The sequence below is a fragment of the Loxodonta africana genome, chromosome 24 (assembly GCF_030014295.1).
Source record: "Loxodonta africana isolate mLoxAfr1 chromosome 24, mLoxAfr1.hap2, whole genome shotgun sequence".
NCBI classification, from domain to species: Eukaryota; Metazoa; Chordata; class Mammalia; order Proboscidea; family Elephantidae; genus Loxodonta; species Loxodonta africana.
Genome location: NC_087365.1, coordinates 47,716,993 through 47,735,371, shown reverse-complemented (window position 1 = coordinate 47,735,371; position 18,379 = coordinate 47,716,993). Strand labels below are relative to the sequence as shown.

General features: G+C 51.3%; 1 protein-coding gene across 5 annotated transcripts in view; it reads left to right on the top strand.

The window, feature by feature from the left end:
* Positions 1-11,633, top strand: part of PREX1 (phosphatidylinositol-3,4,5-trisphosphate dependent Rac exchange factor 1) — a 221,784-nt gene extending 210,151 nt beyond the window's left edge. For 4 of the 5 annotated variants that reach the window (XM_064276180.1, XM_064276178.1, XM_064276181.1 and 1 more), the window contains 7 exons: positions 2,457-2,600; positions 2,691-2,805; positions 4,345-4,411; positions 5,560-5,732; positions 7,601-7,722; positions 7,956-8,023; positions 9,934-11,633. In XM_064276180.1, coding sequence (XP_064132250.1) covers positions 2,457-2,600; positions 2,691-2,805; positions 4,345-4,411; positions 5,560-5,732; positions 7,601-7,722; positions 7,956-8,023; positions 9,934-9,984 — 740 coding nt within the window. In that variant the 3' untranslated portion in view covers positions 9,985-11,633. The remainder of the gene's footprint in view (positions 1-2,456; positions 2,601-2,690; positions 2,806-4,344; positions 4,412-5,559; positions 5,733-7,600; positions 7,723-7,955; positions 8,024-9,933) is intronic. The other variant, XM_064276179.1, reaches the window with a different exon arrangement.
* The last annotated feature ends 6,746 nt before the right edge of the window (positions 11,634-18,379 follow it).

Here is an 18,379-nt window from a genome sequence, read left to right as displayed (position 1 = left end):
AGTGCTTCAAGCCTCATGCTCCCAACACGAATCTCAAAGCTGAATCTTGGGGGCACATGTGGAAAAAGAGGAATTTCTTTTTTTATAAACCCAGCCATCGCCCATAGCTCGTAAGAGATAACATCCTGTACCCAATTCCTTTTAAAATTCTCTAGAGGCATCCTTCTTTGGGATAAAAACTTGTTAATTTTTTTTTTGTGTGTGAAAGTGTATACAGCCAAAGATAATGCCATTTCAACAATTTCTGCATGTACAGTTCAGTGACATTGATTACATTCTTCAAGCTGTACTACCATTCTCGCTGTCCTTTTCCACATTATTCCACTACCATTGTCTTAGACTCACTGCCCCCTAAGCTTCCCATCCAACCTTTTGAGTTGCCATTGTCAATTTGATCTCACATAGATTTTTGTAGGGGCTTATACCATATTAACAAAGTTTTTCCTCCCTCCCTCTTTTCCTTTCTTCCTTCCTTTCTCCCCTCCTTTCTTCCTTTCTTCTACCCACTCATCTGTCCATCCATCCATGCATTTTCTGTCCGTTCATCCACCCATCCATCCATCCACTCACCCATCCATCCATTTGTCCATCTACCCACCCATCCATCCATCCACCCACCCACCCACCCATCCATCCATCCACCGACCCACCCACCTGTCCGTCAGTCTGTCCACCTATCCACCCATCCAGCAATCCGCCCATCCGTCTGTCCATCCATCCATCTGCCCATGCATCCATCCATCCATCCATCCACACATCTGTAATTATAAGCGTGTAATCTGGGCCGGGCAAGTTTTGGGCTCTGGAGCCATGGTCCCTGTCCTCCTGGAGCTCACAGTCTAGTCCAGCGGGTCTCAGCCCTGGTTGTGCATTGGATTCATCTGGGAAGCTTTTCAGATACTGACATCCCAGCCCTCAAGATTCCAATTTGGTTTATGGGGTGGGGCCTGGGCACTGGGATGCTAGAAAAGCCTTCCAGATAATGTGGGTGTACAGCCAGGCCTGAGGCCCACTAGGCTTGAGTCTAGAGCATGGTTCTCTAAGAGTGGGCCCTTGGACCATGTCACCTGCAACGTGTTAGGAAGGCCAGTTTTCAGCCCTGCCCCAGGCCTACTGAGGCAGGGCCTCTGGGAGCGGAGCCAAGAAATCTGGGTGTTAACAAGCTGTCAGGTGATTCTGAACACCTACCAGATTTGAGAACCGCTGCTCTAGACCAGGGCTTCACAACTTTTTTTTTTCCCCATTATAACCTTCATAAGGAGCTTTTTAGACATATTTCCTTATCATCGTGCCCCCTGTGAAATTTTAATACCACAGATACACTGTATATCTGCTTATGTCCTGTGTATCTATCTGCACTTTATATGTAAAACGAATACGGTTCTTTCACCTGCCTCTTAGAACCCATCTTCACCTCCTTGGGGCATCGTTGTCCCTGCTGAGAATGCACTCTCATCCCGGAGGGATGGCCTCAGAACTTGCCCTCTTGCCCAAAGGGGTAGCCTGAGACCTCCTTGTCTTCCCACTCTCACATGGCATCCTGGACTGGACTCTAGAGGAACAATGGGTTTATTTTTGGGCGCCAGTTCCAATGGAGGGCAGTGGCTGCCCATCTGTAGGGCTGCATTGAGGCCGTCTGGGTGCTGGGGGACTCTTGATTGATTAGTGCAGTCACAGGGGCAGGAGGAGGGGTGAGTGCCACCATTTTGCCAGCTCTGCCCTAAGCTCTTCCTTGCTCTTGGGTGTGAATAAGATGTAGGTCGTGTTTGGAGGGCAGCTTTTTCCAGGTAGAGGCCCTGGGTCACCAGGTGAGGGGGCAGAAACACATAGGTGAAGCTCTTAAGATGACAGTGCTGACTACCCAGCTGGGTGGGATCAGCATCAGTCCAGAGTTAAGCAGTGGAAACTGGGGCCTGCTGAAGTCAGTGGGGAGGGAGCTCAGAGGCTGCTCTGCTAAGGGTGGGAGGATGGGGCTGTCTGAGGCTACCCTTGTGGGGGTGGGAGGGCAGGGGGATCTGAGGCTACCCCTCAAGTGGGGGACATGGAAGTTCCAGGGTGTCACCTGAGAGTGGGAGGACAAGGAGGTCTGCGGCTACCCCTTTGGGATGAGATGGCAAAGTCTGAGGCTACACCTCTTGGGTGGGTGGACATGGAAGTCTCAGATTGCTAGCCTGAGGGTGGGAGGACAAGGGAGTCTGAGGCTACCCCTCTGGGATGAGAGGGCAGGTCTGAGACTATCTCCTGGGGTGGGTGGACATGGAATCTCAAGTTGCCAGCCTGAGGGTGGGAGGACAAGGGAGTCTGAGGCTACCCGCTGGGGTGGGGAGAATAGGGAGGTCCCAGGAAGGTGTTCTGGAGCCCCAGGGAGGTGAGTCTGGAGCTGCCCCAGCAAAGGCAGGCAGGGCTCCCTCTAGCCTCTGTGGTGAGCCGCCCAGCCCCACCTTGTCTGCCCACAGACACCAATGTCTTCTACCACATCGAGGGCAGCCGGCAGGCGCTGAAGGTCGTCTTCTACCTCGACAGCTACCACTTCTCCAAGCTGCCTTCCCGCCTGGAGAGCGGGGCCAGCCTGAGGCTGCACACAGTTCTCTTCACGAAAGGTGAGCTGAGGGGGCTGAGCAGGCCCCCAGGGGACAGGGCCCTGAACGCACAAGGACGTCACCCCTGCCTTCCTGCGTCTCCCGTCACAGCTCTAGAGAATGTGGAGGCACTGACTCCTCCAGGCAGCATGGCCTCAGAGGATTTGCAGCAGGAGATCAACGCTCAGTCCCTGGAGAAGGTTCAGCAGTATTACCGCAAACTCAGGTATCTGCCTGGAGTATGTGTTGGGGCAGGAATTAGGAAACCATCACAGGAAGTGGCTGTTAGCAGCAAAGGCCCTCAGTCTGGGAGGGGCAAACCGTCCTCTCTTTGACACCTGCTGTATGCAGCCGCTTTCCTTCCACGAGCTCATCAGCCTCTCTCAGCAGTCCTGCATGGTTTGCCATTCTCATCCAGTCTGCAGGTGAGGAGACGGAGGCCAGACAGCAGACACAGCTTGTCCAAGGTCACACAGCTAGACAGCGACGGTACTGAGATTTGGCCCTGGGTCTATTTGGCTTCAGAGCAGGTCCTTCCAACTGAGACGAGTTTCCTGTTTTATTCTGCATGGGGGTGGGAGCCAGCACAGGTGGGCTTCAGAATCTTGGAGCCTGTGAGTCAGGTGTGTAGCCAGCACCCAGGGCCTTGTCCCCACTCAGAAGAGAACACCCAGGAGAAGTTGAGAGAGCAGGGGTCAGATTTCCTGAGGAAGAAGCACCAGGCCTGGGGACACAGCTTGTAAGCTCTGCAGGTCCTGCTGCCACTGCCCTCACCCATGCCCCTCCCCAAGTTCTGCCTCACTTTCTCCTGATGTAATCAAGGCACAGGCAAGGTAGGCTGAAAATCAGGACACCCTGGTCTCGAGGTGTGGGTAAAGTATTACCGTGGTGGGGCCCAAGTGTTCCCGTTTGGAGATAGAATAGTGGTGCTGTCGTTTGTCAGGGCAAACATCCAGCCGTATTATTTAAAACTGGATCTTTTTGGATCAGTTGAGGCCATCGGTCTACTCAGTGCCATTTGTTAAATATTTTGACTATCACCTCTGTGATCATTCATTCACTCCTTCATTCATTCAGCACCTGCTCACTGAGGCTTTCTGTGGGCCAGGCCCTGTTCTGGGTGCTTGCTTGGGAGTCAGCAGTGAGCAAAACAAAGTCCTGTTGGTCATGGAGCTTGTATTCTTAAGCAGGGGTTGGCAAAATCCGGCCCACCCATTGGTTTTATAAGTAAAGTTTTATCAAGACACAACCATGCTCGTTCGTTTACGTATTGTTAACGGCTGCTTTCACGCTACAAGGACAGAGTTGAGTAGCTGCAGTAGAGATCATGTGGTCCATCCATGAAACTGAAAATATTTACTGTTTGGCTGTTCACAGAAAAAGTTTGCTAACCCCTCTACTAGAGGGGTTAATGATCAGGTAAACAAAGAGCAGTGTGAAGTGTCAAGTGGTGAGAAGTGCTCAGAAGAGAATAAAGCAGGACAGGGAGTAGAGGGTGTAGGGTGTGAGTGCTCTTTTGGACAGGGCAATCCAGGAAGGCTCCTCTGAGGAGGTGGCATTAGGCGAGCCTTGGAGGCCCCTTCTTGTTTTCCCCATGGGGCTGTTGGAGGAACAGGTATAGAAAGCTGTGCAAGGTGCTGTGTGTGATTCTTTTCAGAGAGTGAAGTGGGGCGGAGCAGCTGTGGCTGCAGAAGCTGGGGCTCAGGTGGGGGCTGGGAAGACGGTGGACATGGGGCCTGCCCTCAGCACCACTTTTCTTTCTCAGGGCATTTTACCTGGAGCGGTCTAACCTGCCTACAGACACCAGCACCACCGCAGTGAAGATAGACCAGGTGTGTCCACCATTCCCCCACCCCTCTACGGGGCTGGGGGCTGTGGGGGCCAGGACTCAGAGAGGGCTGAGGGTAGAACTCCGGCCCCAATCCTGGCCGAGAAGCCCCTGAGACCTCTGTACTCCCTCCTCCAGGAAGTCATCCAGGATAACTCCTTCCCCATTTTAGGAATTCCAGCTTCTTCCTTACCCATTTTGGAATTTCACAGATGATTTATTTTCACTTGTGCCCACTCACTGTGTCTCTCTCATCTCCCTTGTTTATCTCAGCATTTCTCTGAATCCAGAGCTGCGTACAAGTCAGAGTAGGGAGTCCAGGCCAGATACAGCCAATGCAGTGTTGTTTGTTTTGAATTAGTTGCTAACGATTAAAAATCTAAAGAGTTCCCCTAAAGATTGAGGTTTCCAGGTTTTCTTGAGAAATTGGAGGGTCTGGTTGCCCTGGGCTCACATACCTGCATGTCACTGTTGACCAGTGCTGGGGGGAGCTGGCCCTCAGGCGGCGGGGGTAGGGGGGATATGCCTCATGCTGGCTCATTTGTGATCCCTGCCTCTTGCCCACGATGCAGCTCTCTTGGCACCCTGGTTTCCCAGGCTCGGGCGGGGCCTAGAACTTGACAGTCATTTTGAGGTGCTGGCCCCAGAGCTGTGAGACTGGGGGCTCTCAGGAAGTGGTGGACATGGCCCTTTGGGAGTTTGTAGTCTGGCTGGCAAAATGCCTCCACAACCCGGAAAGAGTTGGCAAATCATCATTTTGTGCCTCCACGTGGTCCACTGGGGGCAGGAAGTCTCGTTCTAGGGACATGGTGCTTGAGCTGGTCACAGTGGTTTTGGAGAAGGTGGGAGAGGGTGCTGTGCCTGGCCTTAGCTGGGAGCACGCCTGGGCAGGTGAAGAGAATTAGGTTGGAAGCTTAGGTGTGAAATCTATGGTGAGCATTAAATGCCAGCTTGTGGAGCAATGGGGAGCCACAGATGGTCCTTGAGCAGGGATTATGGAAGGTTAATTGGGCCATCACCTCTCGAGAGGTGAGCTGGGAGGACAGCTGCAGCAACAGAGCCAGACTGGAGAGACTGTGGAAAGGAGGCCATACGGGGGATGGGAGGCATGGGGCCCTCCCCTCACTGTGTCTGGACATGTGTGCCTCACAGCTGATCCGCCCCATCAACGCCCTGGATGAGCTCTGCCGCCTCATGAAGTCCCTCATCCACCCCAAACCTGGTACCAGTGGGAGCTTGGGCGCCAGCCTCATCCCCATTTCCTCTGAGCTCTGCTACCGCCTGGGGGCCTGCCAGATCGCCATGTGCAGCACGGGCATGCAGAGGTGAGCAGCCGGGACCCCATGGGAGCAGAGGGGCCGGGAGGCTTTTGGGCAGTTTATGGGGGGCAGGGCACGGGGGCAGGAAGGGGAGCTTAAATCCTGCTTTTGCCACTTCTCATTGAGCCCGGACACGGCCTTGACCCTCTGGACTCAGTTTGTCCACTTGTGAAATGGGTGGCAAGAGTGGAGGCCCTAGGAGGGCTGTGGAAATGTCTGGTTCTCCAGCTCTGTGGCTTGGGTGCAAGAGAGTCTGTACAGCCTGGTTCTGCATGAACATTCGTTCAGCAGTAACGGTGGTCACTGATCTTCCTTGGGGCAGAGCTGGCCTCTTGCTGTCCTGGAACTCGCTGGATAGACACTGTCTTACCTGTCCTTTGCCCCTCCTGCTCCCCAAAAGCATAATGTCACCTCTGTGAGCCCTTCCGTGACCTCCCTGTTTTAATTACCCCTCCCCTTCCCAGTACCTTCCCTGTCCTGTCCCCTATCACTGCGGCACACACACTGTGCTTCCCCTGTATACCTGTGTCTTCTCTGCCACCCCAGCTCTGTGAGGCCAGGACCTGTTTTGCCCTGTGTTGTCTCAGCACCCAGAGCAGTGCCTGGCACACAGCTGGTGCTCAATAAGCATTTGTTGAATCAACGTTTGAACAAGTGGAGAGCTCGCTGTGTACCAGGAAACTGTGTTAGTGTTCCTCTCTGTTCCACTTGGTTTCTCCTTGCCACAAGCCAGGCGGTGGGGGCTGTTACAGGGATTCTGAGCTGGGGGCGATTTTGCCCCCCCCCACCCCGCCACGGGAGACTTGGAGCCCTGGAGGCTCAGTGCTTAAGAGCTCAGCTGCTAACCAAAAGGTTGGCAGTTCCAATTTACCAGCCGCTCTTTGGAAGCCCTGTGGGGCAGTTCTGCTCTGTCCTGTAGGGTAGCTATGAGTTGGGACTGATTTGACGGCGACAGGTTTGGTTTTTTTGGTTTTAGGGGAGACTTGATAATGTTGGGAGATATTTTTGGTTGTCGCTACTGGTATCTAGTGGGTGGAGGCCAGGGATGCTACTCAACATCCTGCAATGCACAGGATAGCCCCCATGTTCGGTCCAGAAATGTCAGTTGTTGTTAGATGCTGTCAAGTGGATTCTGACTCACAGCAGAACTGCCCCATAGGGTTTTCTGGGCGTCATCTTTGCAGAAGCAAAAATCACCAGGTCTTTCTCCCGTGGAGCAGCTGAGTGGATTCGAAGTGCCAGCCTTCTGGTTAGCAGCTTAGTGCTTAACTGATCGCACCACCAGGGCAGTGTGCCATTATTATCCCTATTGTATAGTTAGGGAAACTGAGACGTGGGGGGCTAACTCGCCTGTCCAGAGTCACAGAGTAATTACACGAACGAATAACCAAGAAGTCTGGCTACAAGAACCCGTTTCTAGAATCTTCAGAAACAGGTGTGAAGGGTTGAACAAATGTGTGTATCTCAAACCCTGCTGATAAGTTGTGAGACATGAATAGAGTCACCCCATTCATTCATTCATTCAGCAAATACCGTTGAGTGCTACAAATACTAGGCACTGGGACTATCGCAGAGAATCAAAGACAGAGGTCCCTGTTTGTGGTGCAGATAGTAAGGCAGTAAAACACCTACTCTGTGAGGCCGTGAAAATGGCTAAGAGAAGAGTGACAGAGTAACGGGCTGAGGAGGAACAGGGTGAGGTGTTTAAGGCGGGGTGGTCAGGGGAAGACTCTCTGAGAGAAGACACCTGAGGGGAGAGGGGCAAGCTTGATGCCCTGAAGCAGGAGCGAGGCAGGAGAGAGTGGAGACGAGGTCCCAGGGCTTGTTAGGCTCTGGGTGGGTGGGGGCAGGGAGCCGCCCTCCCGCACTGTCAGTCTGCCATCATCCCCACAGGAGCACCCTGAGCGTCTCCTTGGAGCAGGCAGCCATCTTGGCACGGAGCCACGGGCTCCTGCCCAAGTGCATCATGCAGGCCACAGACATCATGCGGAAGCAGGTGAGGGGCTGTGGGGGCCCAGGCCAGGGCACCATGGGTGAGGGGCGGGATGAGGGGCTGTCTTGGGGCTGGGCAGTGCCACACATCAACCTTCTCTCTGTCTGGAGCGGGCCCAGGATTTTAGCTTCAGGGAATTTTAGTTGCCTCCCCTGTCCCCACCTCACACACCCTTCCTTGAGTGCCCTGAACTCTGAGCTGAGGCAGGCCTAGGTCTCACAATTCTTTCTTTCCAGGGCCCCAGGGTGGAGATTCTGGCCAAAAACCTCCGGGTCAAGGATCAGATGCCCCAGGGTGCACCGCGGTAAGTGGCTGACCCTTCTCTCCAGCCCCCTCTCCTCTCGGAAGGCTGGGAACTGGGTTTGACATCAAACTCCTGGCCTCCCACCCAACCCGGGCAGAGCCCCTGATGCCCAGATGGGCCTTCACCCATTTATGAAGTCCCCACTCGGGAGAGGGAGAGACAGGACTCAGTCTGTTGCTTCCCCATGGAGCTGCTACTACCGCTGGGAAGATGAGACAAAGCCTCCCAAAGTGAGCCATGGGGCAGTGATTTGTGTGACTACCCCCACTCTGCCCCCTACTGCCCCAGGCCATTCAACCCATCAGCCTCTCTCATCCCAATCATGTTGCTTTAAGACCTTCTTAAGGTCCTAACCATGTGCCAGGCCCCCTTTATGAATATTAACTCATATCAGCCTGTCTCCTTTGTCTGTCCCCACTGCCCTGATTTGATATCACATCTGCTCACAATTTTTAAATAATGTTTTATATCAAAATAGTTTGGCTCACAAGAAGTTGCAAAAATAGTCACGAGAGCCCCTGTGTACCCTTCACCCAGCTTCCCCCAGTGATAATGTCTTCCATAACCACAGTGCATTGTTGAAGCCAGGAGATTGGCATTGGTGCAATACTAGTTAACTCACGTGCAGGCCTGATTTATATTTTACCAATTATTACGTGCACTGTTTTTTTCCCCTACATTTCTTTTTCTTATATGGTACTTAGTCAGCTCCAGATACTGTTCTGATCTCTTATATTAACTTCTTCAATCCAAACAACAAACCTAGGAACAAAGTACTGTTATTGTCCCATTGGGCAGATGGAGAGGCTGAGGCACAGGGAGGTTAAGTGTCTTGCCCAAGATCACACAGCTGATAAATGGCAGAGCTGGGACCTGAATGCAGATAGTTTAGGCCTAGAGCCCGGGCTTCTAACCACTGGACCACATTGCCTATTGTACCCCGTGTCATCACACAGCCCGTCTTGTCCCCTGCCTCTGGAATCACCATTTACCTCACAGCAGATGATACGGTCCCTCCCCTGCTTGAAACCCATCAGTGGCCCTTTAGCACTTGAAGTGAACACTGAACCCCCCACCCCCATGCAGCCCACAAAGAAACCAGGGTGGCTTCCCATGTGCTGCGTGGAAAAGTCCCTAAGGTCTCTGAAGTGAAACAAGCAAGGGGCAGACACCATGTCTACTTTACTGCCATTACCCATTGCCGCCCAGTTGATTCTGACTCAGCAACCCTATAAGGCAGAGTAGAGATGCCCCACAGGGTTTCTAAGGAGTGGCTGGTAGATTCGAACTGCCAGCTTTTTGGTTAGCAGCCTGAGCTCTTAACCACTGCACCACCAGGGCAAGGGCAGAGTGTTCCGCCATTAGTGTGGAGAAATGCACATAGCTGCACACATACACATATATAGCAACAGATGTATGTAAACACACACACGCACACACAAGCACGTCTGTGTTTGTAAATGCCTCAACAGCCTCTAGAAGGAGCAGAAGAAACCGGTTCCAGGGGCTGCCTGGGAAGGGGCTGGGCAGCTGGGGCACACGAGGGCAGAGCAGGTATTTTCCACTCTATCTTTTTGTTGTTGTTTTTTTGTTTTTCTTGTTGATTTGTGATTTAGAAGACCCCATGTGTTACAGAGTAGAATGACTCTATAGGGTTTTCTTAGCTCTGATCTTTTTGGATGCAGGTTGCTAGGCCTTTCTTCCATGGTGCTGCTGGGTAGGTTTGAACCACCAACCTTTTGTTTACTAGCTGCGTGCAAACCATTTGCACCACCCAGGGACCTGTATCTTTTTATACCTTTTGAGTTTTGCTTTCTGGGTGTGACTGACTTGTTCAAATAAAGTTGAAATACTAATAACTGGCCCCATTCCAGCCAGGCACCTTCTCACTCTCTGCCTCTGTTCCCCAGTCTCTACTGCCTCTGCCAGCCGCCGGTGGATGGAGACCTGTGAACCCCTAGCTGCCCTGCACTGGGCTGTGTCCTCTGGAGCTGAGATTTGGCAGGATAGAACAGTCACGCGGCCTTCTCGGGAGATGGCTGAGGCCTCTGCTCCCATTGCCCTGGGAGCTGCCCAGCCTCCTTCCCCGCCTCCATGAGGACGAACCTGTGCCCAACTCGGGGATGTTTGGCCCTCGGCTGGCATGTGCTCCCCACTTCTGCCAGAAGCCCGAGGGGTGCTGGGCACCCACAGAGCTGAAGGGTACAGCCAACGCTCCTGCCCACAAGCCCCCAGGACATGGGGTGAACTCATGGGGTGAAACAGCTGTAGCTCTGCAGACACTGCTCTCGGGCTGATCAACCTGCACTTTTTGAAGCCACTGGTTTCCTTCCATGTCCACATTCCAGGCACCCCGTCTCCTCACCTTAGCTTCCAGATTGACCCCTAACCCTGTACTAACCTGCTTGGTGGAACCGGAAGAGCCGGGCCTCTCTGGGAGCGACTTGAGAGACAGGGGAGGACACAACACTTGGTCCCGAGAGGGCACAAGAAAGCCACACCAGCTTCCGACATTGTCATCATTGGAACAGGAGCCACTCAGCTCCGGGAGCCAGAATTGCTCCGACTTTATTTATAGGGCGTGAAATCGCTGTGGTTTATTTGGAAATTTTTTTGTTGTTGTCGTTGGTGTTGTCAAGGTCTTTTTTTGTTTTTGTTTTTTTTTTTCTGGGTTGTGTGATTATGTATTTGACATTTTAAATTTCAAAGAAAGTTATATTGTCTAACAAGGGACCAAAATAAGATAGTATTGACAACTTTTTCCATTTCTACTAAAAGGAAAGAAAAACTAAATTATTGAAAATTCAAAAAATGTCAGTATTTCATCTTTTTTTAATATTAAGGTCTTAAGGTATTGCTGACAGGTATCGACTGAGCCCCTTTCCCACCCACCCTTAGCGCTCCGGCACTTGGTGATATTAGAATGAATTACTTCGGTCTCTTTAAAGGACTGGCTACAAAGGTTTGAGAGGTGGTCAGGCCAGGGGGCCTGGCCAGCATGGGGGAAGGGGGGATTTGAACCACCCACCTGAATTGCTTTAGCTTCACCCCACACAGGTGTCTGTCACACAGGCGGAAGGGGGTCACTGGGAAACACCAGTCTGTGGCTTGTATAATTTATTATTTTGACGATAGCTTCTCAGAGCAGGGCATTTGGGACTTCTCAGCCAGCCAGGGACACAAGAAGTTACTGTGTCCGCCTTCTGGGTGGTGGACCCACACGGGGACCCCTTAGCAGTGTGCCCCCTCCAGCTTCTGTGTGTCTACAGGGACATGCCATACCTGAGGAGGAAGGGAGGGGGATCTTGCCGCCTCTGGTTGGTGGGTGCTGTCAGGCAAGGGTCCAGGGGACTTGAAGCCCTTGGTATCTTGGCTCCCAGGGACCGCCTTCCCTCTTTTGCCACTGTGCACTGGATTGCAAGAGGCGGCCTTGTTGCTGGACACACGTGACCAATATAAGCAAGGACCTGCCCCACTGCAGGAAACGGAGTGGCCCCCGAGGGCCAGGGCGCTGTGCACTGGTTTACTTTAAAATGTACAGGTTCTCCTCTTTAAATCCATGATAGATTTTTTATTATTATTATTAAAAGTCAGTTTATAATACAAAGAAGGAGGCCATGGTCTTCTCGATCTGTGGGTTCTTTTGTTTCGGGCTAACGCTGGGTGGCGTGGGGTTGGGGGGCAGTGTCAGAGGCAGAATGAACCTATGCAGCAAAGCTCACATGGAGGACAGCACCAGTCTCAATACCATCAGGGTCCGTGGGCCAGTGGCCCCTAAGCCAGTGATGTTACCACCCTACACCTCGGTTTCCCCCTCTGTAAAATGGGGGACAGTATTGCTTCCCTTGCAGGGGAGTTGTGAGGACTATCCAAGATGGCCTGGCAGGCCTGTGGACTCGGGTGCTTCAGGAAAAGGAGCCTTTATGTTGTATTTCAACTTCATTTTGGATTCTGAGCCCCATTTCACTAGGATGATGGGAAAATGTAACTGCTCTTTTCCCAGGCATTTCCTGCCTCTCCTGAGTGTCATGCCAGGTTTCCCGGGTCTTACAGGTGCCAAGGGCTCTGGGTGGGAGCAGAGCCCCCCTTGTGCTCCAGCCAAGGGTTGCCTCTGAGTCATCCTCTTCCCTGACCTGTAAGGCCCCTCAGAACTGGACCAGAGTGATGTTCAAAATACTCACCCAGTGGTAATGCTTGGTTCTTGGCCAGTCTGAATCAACGCAGGCCCTAAACTGGCCTATCAGAGCAGAGCCAGCAGCAGACACCCTGCATGTCACAGGGTCTGCGTGTCACAGGATCTGCACCTGACTGGGCCCAGCAGCCTATAGGAAGCCGCCTGGCTCTGTGTGCTCAGCCAGAGCAACCTCACGCCCTGGCTAGGTTTGACCTTGACCTTCAGGCCTGGTTCATTAGCCCTGGCCTCCTGCTTTTTTCTTTCTTCCCTTTCTCTCTCCGTCCCTCCCTCCTTCCCTTCCTACCTCCCCCGTTTCCCTCCCCTCTCTCCCTTCCTCCCTACTGCCATTGCTTCCATTCCTTCTCTCTCCTTCCACTTCCCCCTTCCCTTTCTTTCCATCTTTCCGCACTTTGGAAAGCACTGAAATGTATGAAAGGTTCTTTTGGGGTGGCTTCCTCTTGATCCTCCATTGGTCAGGGGCCACCTTCGGGACCCCCATTGAGCCACAGTGCCCCCCTCGGTCCTGCCATTCCAGGACCCTTAACCATGTTCCCTTCCAAGCTCACATGGCCAGATGCCCTTCTCTCCAGCCCCCTGTTGGTCCCTCCTGGAGAAATAGTCTTATATCTCTCAGTGACAGGGCTCCAAAGCCCCACTGCTGTAGTGGATGAAGTGTGTACTGTGCACCATTGGGGGCACCGACACACTGGCCATTTGGAGTGATCTGAGGCCAGGCTTTGGATCCAGGGAAATCTCTCAGAGCTGTCACCTTGATCTTTATTTGGGGTCACAAGGGGACTTGATGTCTTCCTTCAGGCAGACTCTTTTATGTTAATTGTCGTTAGTTGCCACTGACTCAATTCTGACTCATGATGACCCCATGTATGTGGAGTAGAACTGCTCCATGGGGTTTTCAAGGCTGTGACTTTTCAGAAGTAGATTGCCAGGCCTGTCTTCTGAGGCGCCTTGGGGTGGGTTCAGATCCCCAACCTTTCAGTTAGTAGTTGAGCGCTTAACTGTTTGTGCCACCCAGGGGCTCCTAGACACTTGTGGAAAGTACCAATTTCAGCTTGTCCTCCACTCTGGGACCTACAGAGAAAAGTGAATCCCCTGTAGTGATGGAAGGGTAGCTCTGACTGGAGTTGAAAAGTGGGTCTCTGGCCTTGAGCAGGTCACGTCCCTTCTCAGACTCAGACGTGCGAAGTGGGGTAAGAGCTGGCCCACTTCTTTTGGGGATTTGAAACGCTCAACATGCAAAATGGGGCGGGGAGGGCTGCTCAGAGTGAGAGGGCATTACAGGCTACAAGAGGTCTCAAACTGGCGGCCTGAGGGCTGAAGCTTGCCCATGTGGGATTGTGTTTTTGTTTTCCCTGATACATTGTTTTTAAAATTGTGAATAAGACACATTTAAAAACCAACAGATTTCACCTCCAATTTCGGAGTTTTGGTTTCTTTTGAAACCCAGAAGCTCTGGTCACATGGGCCCACGCTCCCACCTGGCCGTATGTTGGCTGGAGCTGAGGAGTGGCTGCCACCCTCAGGCAGGCCACCAAGTCTCTACTTCCCCATAGCCCCTGCCGGCTCAGCACACTCCTTCATCAGACCTATCCGGCTCCCATGGGCTTCTGAGCTTGCAAACTCCAGGGCAACCCTGTCCAGGTAAGTGGCTAGCACTGGCCTCTTGAGCGTCCAGATCCTCTACTCTGGGGCTGCCATGGCGATATTGGCTGAGCAAGACCTGGTGACAGGAGTCGCAGTGCTGGCCAGCGGAGCCCCAAGCGGCAGGTGCTGTCCTCAGCTGATGAGTCTTAGAACCTCCAAGGCGATGGCAATAGTCTGGGCCTGTTGGTTCCCAGGCTCCTCAGCCTCGGTTGCCACACCTGTCAAATGGAGCTGATGCAGAGACAGTCTCTTGGTGTGGATTGGGTCAGTGGTCACTCGGGAAGCCAAGGCGGGTGGGGTGTGTTGGCGACTATGATTTTATCTAATTCAACTCATTGCCATTGCCGCTGAGTTGATTCAGACTCTTACTGACTGTATAGCGACCCTATAGGACAGAGTAGAACTGCCTCATAGGGTTTCCGAGGAGCGGCTGGTGGATTCAAACTGCAGACCTTTTGGTTAGCAGCCAAGCTGTTAACCACACTGTATATGTATTTATCGTTCTTCCATCAGTAAGAGCATCCTGAGCAGGGACTATATCCATGCTGTGCTGGCATCAGTGAATGGCAATTAAATAAAAGAAACAAGGATTACAAACATCAGAGCCAGGAGCTAAAACCACACCGATCTGTGGCCAAAATGCTCTAACCACTGCACTCTGCACCCTGGTTCAGGGCCAGGCAGGCTGTGAGAGGCTGACGTGAGACCTTTGATACTAGCTTAGTGGCCTGGGGAAGCCACTATCTCTCTTGGGCCTCACTACACCCGCCTGGCTGCGTGTCTGAGGCCAGAAGTCTCCCGGGTCCCGAAGGTTTATTTCCAGGGAATAAACGTGGTGCCCTATCTATCCAGCAGCTGGTGCCAGGGACCGTGTAGTGTCCAGAAATTGAGGTTCCCTCTGCTTGGGTGGGACCATTCCTGCCTCCCATTTTCAGACCCAAAGGCTGGCTCCTGGGTGTCCGTGTTTGGGACAGAGCCATCCGGGAGGCAGGGCTGGGACTGTCTGCATCATGGGCACAGCCCTCCTGCCCCTCACTTGGGCTGGGCTCAACCTGGCTTGGCAACGATATTTTCTTTTCCATTTTTATTTCTATTAATTATTTTTTGTCTGTTTTTCCCTCCATTCTCTTTCTTCCCTAGATTTTAGTTTCTTCTTTGTCCCATAACATATGTCTGTGAGTCTGACTCTATTTTTCTATTCTTTCCTTCATATCTTTCTTTTCTCTTTTTTGCTTTTTCTTCTCTCCTTTCCCACCTTCCCTCTTTCCTTCCAATTTGATCTAAGAGAAGGCTGTGAAGGACCCTTGTAAACTGTGAAGTGCTGTGCTCATGAGGACATGATCAGGAACCTACAATTACTGTAGCATACCGCGCCCCCTTGCCCTGGGAGCCCCAAGTTCTCTAGGACCTGCATGGGAGTATTCCGTCACCAGGTGGCGCTGTGGGCCAGGCTGTCCTGGTTGAGCCTCTGAGGGCCTTAAGCCCATGTGTCTTGGGGCTCGCTCAGGTTGTAAGCCTCCGGAGTTTTGGGGCATTGTGGGGAGGCAAATCAGAAAGCCCAACTGAAAACTGCCTTACCCTGAACACTGGCAACGACCCCTCTCTCCCTCACCCTATTTTTTTTTCATAGCTTTATTACCACCACCTGGCTGAGTCTAATCATTTGTTCCCTTGCTTATTGCTTCCTGCACTAGAACTTCAGCTACACTCGGCCCGGGATTCTTGTCTGTCTGGTTCATGAATGACCCCCAGATCATCAGAATGAGGTGGGAAGGCCTTTCCCACGACACAGCAGCCTCCTCTGGGTCCCTGGCGAGTCTCCCCTCTGGACAGGGAAGTTAAAGATGCTGTAGAGAGAGTGCTACCAACATCAGTGTTGAGAGCCACTGGTTCTAGGTTGCTTCTACCATGTGTTCTGAATGACATGCCTGTTGCCACTTGAGACCTGGTGACCCCAGATGTATAGGGAGGGAATTGCCATCTGCAGATACCAACAGCAGCTATGCCTTAAGGACCTACTGTGTGCCCGGTGCCATACTGGGCAGTCAACGCTTTATTGCCACTTCTCCAGGTGACTCTGAGAGGAAGACCCAATTATCAGTCACATTTTACAAATGAGAAAAAAGAGGCCAAGAGAGTTAAATGACCTCCTCTAAGTCACGTAGACTTGAACGTCCCAATGTTTCAACCGCCACTGTGGCTACAGAAGCAGCCAAGAAAATCCTATGGAGCAGTTCTACTCTGTGAAACATAGGGTCACCGTGGGTTGGAATTGACTCGATGGCAACAGGTTTGGTTTTGTTTTTACATAATATGGTAGATGGCCTAAGTGCCAACGAGATAGAGTATAGGAACAGACGTGAGAGCTATTTTAATAAATGGCCAGGGAAGGCCTCTCTGGGGCAGACCCTTGAGCAGAGACCTACAGGAGGAGAGCTCCATGGGGCTATCTGGTTCCAGGCAGAAGAAACATCAGATGCAAAGGTCCTGGGGTCGGAACTTGCCTGGTGTGCTTCGGGAGGAGTAAGGGGGAACTGGGCAGTGTGTGATGTCAGAAGGGGCAGGGACCAGGGCGCCTAGCCAACTTTGGATTTTATTTCAGCATCAGGAATCCAGCAGCAAGTTCTAAGCAAAGGACAAGCAGTTTTTCAGTCTGTAACACAGTGATCCCAGCTCCTTGGCTACCTTGTCTGTCTCATCTGAGTGCGTTTAAAAGTAAGCTGAGTGCACGCTCCAGAGTGCAAGTGATATTATCACATTTTATTTCTGTAAGATGTAGTGCTTTTCCTGTTGTGTTTTATGAAATGCATGGCATTATAATGACATAGAATTATTTTATTCTCTGCAGCCAGCCTCTTTTATAAACTCCAAATCAGGGTCTCCAAGATTCTTCTGGAGACAAGGGACTGGACTGATGGGGCAATTTCAGGCACGGGGACAGGTCACGGGGAGGACAGAGTCTGCTGAAACACTGGGGCCACAGGTATGTGACACCGATAGGCTGGGAAAAAGGTGGCTCTCGTCTCTAGAGTAAGGAGAACAGGAACAGGTGACACTGTTCTAAGTACTTGATGTGTATCACCCAAATCCTCCCAATAATTCAACGGGGCATTATCCCCGTTTAAGGAGGAACAAACCAGGCTTGGTAGCTCCCATGCCCTGGATCACATGCTGGTGAGCGGGTGGTGCCGGCGCTGGGGTCTCACCTCCCCACATCCCACCCTTCCTCTGACTGGCTGATACCGACTTCTGTCTGGGTGGCTACATGCTCAGCCCCGGCTTCGTGGGTGTGCAGCAACCTGCACAGCTGCAGAGGGCCCTGCACTTAGAACTGCTTGTTTTTGGCTGAAGGCTGTACTGTCTTGGTCTTAAAATTCTTTGTAATTCCTTTAAAAAAATAATATTGTGTTTTAAGTGAAAGTTTACACAACCAATTAGGTTCCCCTTAACAATTTTTATTCAAATTGTTCCGTGCCATTGGTTACAATTTTTGCAATGTGTCAGCATTCTCATTATTTCCATTCTGTTGTTCTGTTTCCATTGATCTAGCTTCCCTTCCCCTCCTTGCCTTCTCATTTTGCTTTTGGGTAAATGTTGACTATTTGGCCTCGTATAGTTCATTGTTTAAGGGAACACATTACTCACAGGTGATACTGCTTATTCTATAAGCCAGTCTATTGTTTTGCTGAAAGGTGACCCGAAAAAAATAGCTTCAATTCCATGTTCAAAGGATATCTTAGGGCAATAGTCCCGGGAGTTCCTCTAGTCTCTATTGGTCTAGTAGGTCTGGCTTTTTTTTTTTTTTTTTAAGAAATTTAAGTTTTGTTCTGTATTTTTCTTCCATTCTATCTGGGACCTTCTACTGTGTCTCTGGTCAGAATGGTCCGTAGTGGTAGCTGGGCACCGTGTAATTCTTCTGGTCTCCGGTTAGAACAGGCCGTAGTTCATGTGGTTTATCCATTCATCCGTTGATGGGCACCTAGGTTCTTTCCACCTTTTTACTATTGTGAATAATGCTGCGTATGTCTCTATGCTTTTGTGAGTAATGCTGCATAGTTGCGCGTATGTCTACTCACGTCATTGTTCGTTTATCTCTGGGATATACACCTAGAAGTGGGATTGCTGGATCATATGGTGTTTCTATTTCTAGCTTTTCGAGGAAGTGCCATACTCTTTCCATAGTGGTTGTACCATTTTACAATCCCACCAGCAGTGCATGAAAGCTCCAGTCCCCGGACAACCTCGCCAGGATTTGTTTTCTGTTTTTTTGATCATTGCCATCTTTTGCAGGGTGAGATGGTATTTCATTGTAGTTTTGATTTCCATGTCTCTAATTGATAATGATCACAAGCATCTTTTTATGTTATTTGTTGGCTGACTGAACGTCCTCTTTGGAGAAGGATCCGTTCATGTCCTTTGCCCATTTTTTTATTGGATTGTTTGTCTTTTTGTTGTTGAGTTATTGAAGTTTTCTATATATTTTAGAGATTAAACCCTTATCAGATATGTCTTTTCCAAAG